Source organism: Acanthisitta chloris, unplaced genomic scaffold (genome assembly GCF_000695815.1).
Source record: "Acanthisitta chloris isolate BGI_N310 unplaced genomic scaffold, ASM69581v1 scaffold10459, whole genome shotgun sequence".
Taxonomy (NCBI): domain Eukaryota; kingdom Metazoa; phylum Chordata; class Aves; order Passeriformes; family Acanthisittidae; genus Acanthisitta; species Acanthisitta chloris.
Window position 1 is genome coordinate 10047 of NW_008691975.1, and position 5878 is coordinate 15924.

General features: G+C 48.1%; 1 protein-coding gene across 1 annotated transcript in view; it reads left to right on the plus strand.

Annotated features, from left to right (window-relative positions):
• ARID3B (AT rich interactive domain 3B (BRIGHT-like)) overlaps window positions 1-5878 on the plus strand; it is a 24385-nt gene that overhangs the window by 7398 nt on the left and 11109 nt on the right. Inside the window, exons 3-4 of the mRNA XM_009082472.1 lie at window positions 1308-1379; window positions 2422-2494. Coding sequence (XP_009080720.1) covers window positions 1308-1379; window positions 2422-2494 — 145 coding nt within the window. The remainder of the gene's footprint in view (window positions 1-1307; window positions 1380-2421; window positions 2495-5878) is intronic.

The following is a 5878-nucleotide window of genomic DNA, read 5'->3' on the forward strand; positions in this document are numbered from 1 at the left end:
TAGGGCAGCTCACTGCAGTGTGGCTTCGAGGGGCAAATGGAGCTTTGCCTGCCCTTGACAAGAGCTATTCATCTTTCTAATTCAATGTGTGTGTCACAGCCAGATGACTCCAAGATTCCAGATATTGGAACACCTCCCTAATTCCAATGGGGTGGGTTTTGGGGGGTGCTGAAACCTTCTGCTGGCTTTTCTAGCCATGTACTTATCAGCACAGAGGAGTTGGGGTTGCCTTGCCCTGTGGATTTGGCACTTCTCTTCCCTTGAGTGGCTCTGCAGCACTTGCTCTACTGGAACTTTCTGGAGTTGATGGTTTAAGGATGCCTGGACGTATTTCAGGATCATCCTGGTCCTGCCATACAGCTGGAGCTGCTGGTTTCCAGCCTTTGCTCATCATTCCAGGATGATTTACCAAGTGGAATAGGCCTAACTAGAGTAATCCTTTTAATGCCTAATGAGCCTTAATCCAACAATGCTGAGCTTTCCATTTCTGTGGGGAAAATCCACATCCTTCCAGGAGTGAGGGTCCTGGCTGGCAAGCAGCTTTCCAGAGGGATTATTTCCCTGTTTCTGATCTTGGGTATGTAGGGAAGCATGGGGAGGACCACAGGGCTTTTCCTTGTGTTTTGGGTGCCACCTGGAGAAGGGACAGGAAGGGAGCCTGGGTAACACTTGCCCCTTTCACCAGGAGCTCTGGGATGTGCCCTTGGAATAAAGATGGACACAGAGCAAGAGCAGCTCCTCTAGTTACATGTTGGACTTCATTACAGCCAAGCTGGAGAGGAGTTAGCATCCTGCTCTTCAGGAGATGAAGAGTGGTGGCTGTGGAAGGTGTTAAGGACTTTCCTCTAGCATGGTTTTCCCTGGTGTCAAGACAACTCTTTGGAGACCATTTCCAAGTGGAAAAACAAACCCTTGGAGGCGAAAATCTTTCCCTGCTCTCAGGAGTTGCCTGGAAGGTGAAATACCACTTCCCTACCCATTTTGCATGAGTGTCAGCATTCCAGGAAAGCTGTGACAAATGCCCAAATGTTCCCCATCCTTCTGGTCACACAATATTCCAAGTTGGAAGGAACTCACAAGGCTCAGCAAGTCCAACTCTTGGCCCTGCACAGGACATCCATGAGAGTCACAGCATGTGCCTGAGAGCATTGTCCAAGCATTTCTTGACCTGTGGTGTTCTAGCTCTAAGCCAGCAGCTGCTTTTGTCCATGTTTGTGCCCCAAAATTGCCATTTTCAAGCTTTCTGGAGTTGTCCACAAAGCATTTTCCTAGGAATCCTCTTAACCTCTTGTGTTTCTTCTCCCTAGAATGGCACCGTGAACTGGAGCGATGAAGGGGATGGATGCAGAGGAAGAGAAATCTCAAGAGACTTTGCCAAGGTCAGTGTGATCCTGGGGATAGGAGGAATGTGGGGGAATTCTTCCTCTGCTCCATGACAGAGGAGCCTTTCCTAGGAATGTAGGAGAAGGAATTAAACTCTTCATGCACACATCCTTCTGTCTTGTGCTCTATCCCCCTGGCTGGCAGTGAGAGCCTGACCCTGGCCCCTCCAGCCTGTCACTTTGTGGCCTCACAAGATTCTTGCTAGTTGAAAATCAGATTTTTCTGGTCCAGAAGTGGCTGTGAGATGACATTAGTGCCTGTCCCTTCTGCGAAATCAGGGAATAGTGCTAGTATATAGTTTTCCTTTGGAGTTCACTGCTTATGGAACTTTAGTTTGATTTTTGGGAGGGGTTTAAACCTTTTAGTAAGAAATGTATCTGCAGTAAATTGATTCCAGACTGGTTTCTGAGAGTTTTGAAGGCTTTGGAGTTTGTTTCAGGGGAGCCTTTCCTGCCAGGCACTGGTAGTTACAGCAAAGCTCTGGCCTTTCATCTCCTCCTTCAAGCCACTTGGAGTTTGGCACTTAGGTGACAATCCCTGAACGAGGGAATTGTGAGCTTAGGAGAAGTTGCAAAGAGGTTATACCTCCCTGATGCCACCAAGGTGCCACTGCTCTACCCTGAATCACTGTCACCTTGTTGGTTGTCGCCTTTTTCCTTTCCAGCTTGTCTTCATGGTCACCCCTTTGCTTCCAGGTGGATTCAGACCCTGCTCTGGGGCTGAAAACTGAGGGGAGGGTTGGACTTGATGACCCTAGAGGTCTTTTCCAACCTTGATCCTATGAATCCTGTTCCCTTCTGGATGCCAGGCTGTGCCTGGATGAGTTCCTGAGAGGCTGAGCAAGACAAGGGGTGATGAGGGTCCTCAAACTAGCACTGCAGCCTTGGCCACGCAGTTGCTCCTTGTTTTGCCTCTTGGCCTATGGTTTCTTTTCCCCCTGCCCAGAGCAAACAGCAGATCCCCCACTGGCAGAAGCTAACAGCACTTTTTCCTGTCTCACTGTGGATTGTGCCTTCATTTGTGTTTGTTCTTCCTCAGCTCTATGAACTGGACAGTGATCCCGAGCGGAAAGAGTTCCTGGATGACCTCTTCGTCTTCATGCAGAAGAGAGGTGAGTGAGCATGTGTATGAACTCTGAGGAAGACTGGGCAAGGATGTGGATTCTGCCCTCCTGACTTTGTGAGGACAAATCCAGGCCTTGAACTTGGAGTTCAGGTGCAGGAGCAGAGCTAAGACCTGAGATGTTTCCCTTGGGAGATGAGTGCAGGAGTAAAGAACTCTCCTGCTCTGTAATTTAATTCCACAGGCTCCAAGTCTTTAGCCTCCTACCCAATGTTGATGTCGTCCATGCCCTGACTATCCCAAGCTTGGTGTTCCCTGTAGAGTTTTGAAACAAGGCTGAGTACCTCTGGGAATTCTCTGGCATCTCTTTGAGGTGGCACAATCACACATCTGGTCATGCTGGATTTCAGGTCATGTTGGATTTCAGATGTGTGAATGCCCTCACACTCTGAGCAGTGACCTGCAAGCTGGGGATTGGGAAAACAGCCACCAAGCCACCTTTCCCTGTGCATTCCCAATGTGTCAGCTTTCCAGCTAGGAATTACGTGGAACAGAGCATTTTCCAGAAAGGAATTCTGTGAAACAGTGTGGAAGCACAGGGCTTCTCCATGTGGTGCCTGCAGCTTGCTGCAGGAGTGGAGCTGCAGATATGAGGGAACTGGCACATCATAGAAGTCTTTCTGTCCCCAAGTTAGCAAAACTCAGTTCTCATTGCAAACTCTTCCTAATTAAAGTCTATTTGTATGTGATGTCTGGTAAATTCGCCACCTCTGAGCAGTTGTGCTGCTCTCTTCCCTCAGCCCTTCAAGCCTCCTAGTTGGAGCTTTTGCTTCCAAGTTGATTAAAAATTAGAGCTGGGGGGTTTTTTTTCCTGATATTTTTGGCTTTCATGTGCAGAGGCATAACCAGACTTAATTAGTTTCCTTGCCCATGTGAACCTGAGCTCACCTGCTCAGGGCAGGGCTGGGGGGACTGACAGACAGCACAACAATCTGCAGGGTATGATTGGCAGCAATAGAAACCTCCAGAGATACCTGAAGAGAAATCTGCTTAATGCTTCAGTGTCTCCTTCCTATTCCCTTTTAATTATTTATAATTGACACGTTCCCTGTGCAGGGGCTGAGCTGGTCACCAGCTGCTTGCTGAAGGAGTTGAGCTTTTAATCAGCTGGGAATTTCCAAGGGTATTTGTTTGCTGGAGACTCCCTTGTTTTCCTGTTGATAATGAAATGGAAGAGCTCAGCGTCCATGGGGGTGAGATGCTGAGAGCCAGAGTGGGTAGGAATATTTGGCTCTGAGGGATTGGCTGGAATTCAGGGTACACAAGGCAGTTGTGAGCTTGCTTTCCATTATGCACCCCCAAAATGAATAGGCAGAAGGAGTGTGGGAAGCCAAGTCTCCTCAGGTTGATGGGAGAAATGTGTGTGTTGAGCTGTGGGAGGTGATGTCTCTCCTGTCCTTTAGCTGAGCTGCTGTGTCTTACTACAGAGGAAATATTTTGCCTTGGCGTGTTATTTTTAGGAGCTGTGTGTCCACTTTTCCCACTCCTGCTGTTTCCAGGGCTTTGGTTTGCTGGTGAGCAGGTGGACAATACCCACTGTGTGCTGTTTTGGGAATTTGCCAGCACAGTTCTCGTGGGATAATGATAAAGATTGAGGCTTCACTTGCCAGCAAAGTTCTCATGGGATAATGATAAAGATTGAGGCTTCATTCCTCCTTCCCTTGCTTTATGTGCTACCAAACATGCCAAGCCCAGGCTGAATAGCTGCCTTGTGGTGAAAGAGCCCCCCAAAATGACCTCCTTGCACCTGAGAGCAAAGTGCTGTGTTTCTTAGCTGGTACGTGTGAAGAGCTGCTTAATTTGCACCTCCTGTCTGGAGAGCAGCTCTGCCAATAAACACTGCTGCTGTAAACCAGGGGTTTGCTCTTGTCCAGGAGGAGACAGGGGCACAGAGCACAAACTGAGGCTGAAGCAAAGCCAGCCTGGTGGGAAAGATAAATGAGAGATTTCACAGAAGCTCCTGAGGAGCTGCAGGGATGAAAAGGTTTGGGTTGGTGGTGCTGCTTTAGGAATGATCCTCGAAATGGAAATCCATGACACAGCCTTAATGCAGATCAAATGTGCAGGTCTGCGCTGCCTCTGAGCACAGCAGGTTGTCACCCAATGGCCACAGCTGCAAGTGATAAAATGGCCCTTCAGAGGCAATAATGATGGAAGAGGGAGATGAGAGGGAAGCTGTAACTCTTTCTTTGTTGGGTGTTTTATTCCTTGGATGTGCGGAGGTGAATGGATCCCCCCATGGCTGTGATTGAAGGGGCAGATGGGGAGAGGAGGAGAACAGAGCTGAAGGGAGTGATCAATGTGCAGGACTGGCTGCAAACCAGTGCTGGGACAATGCACCTTACTTTCACCTTCCCTTTCCTCACCTCTTCCACAGTCTCTCAGTGCAGGTTGTCTTCCCTGGCACTGAGCAGGGATGAACAGCTCCAGCAGTGCCATCCCTCTGCCTGCATTGCTCATCTGGTGTCTGACATGCTGAGCTCTGGTTTCTCAGAAATTGAGGCACTGGCACAGGTTTCCCAGAGCAGCTGTGGCTGTACCATCCCTGGGAGTGTTTCAGGCCAGGTTGGATGAGGCTTGGAGCAACCTGGGCTAGGGGAATGCATCTCTGCCTGCTGCAAGGTGGTGGAACTGGATGATCTTTAAGGTCTCTTCAACCCAGACTAGTCTGGGAGATGATACTTTTAACCTCCTGCTGCTTGAGGTGCTGCTCTGGGGGCAGTTCTGAGGTTCAGGGCAGTTCTGAGGGCACAAGTGGAGGCTTCACTGTTAGTAGGCTGTGTCACAGGCATGGAAGCTGGATTTGTTCCAGCTGCCCCTGAGGATGCTGCAGGCAGGAGCAGCTTCCTAAGTGCATCCATTCCAATAAGGGTAATCTGTGTTCCCGCATAAAATGTGGGAAATAGAAAGATATCTTTATAAATATGGGATTTTGTGTTTATTTATATGTATAATTTCTATGTTTAAATGTGGGAAATAGAAAAATATTTATGCAAGAAATATGACTTTGATTAGTATTTATATAATCATATAGTTGTTATTTATTATTTTAAAATCAGTTTATTAGAGAAACATATATCTCTACAGCCAGATGGATCTACAGCACTTTCTTGGATCTCACTCAGCGTTAGAGATGCTTATCTTCTGCTCCTTTTCAGCTCTTTCTTACTCTATGAACACACTCCAAAGGTAGATTTTTTGTCTCCATCTCTCATTGTGAGGGCTAGAACACCCCAGACATGATGAGGTGTAACCCAGTGTAGGTGTTAGCCCTGTGGCATGGACCAAGGAGTGGAGCTAACCTGCTTTTTTTGTCCCCAAAGACTGAAGAACTTGGTTAGAGTCACTCATACATCCTCCAGTACCTGTGCTG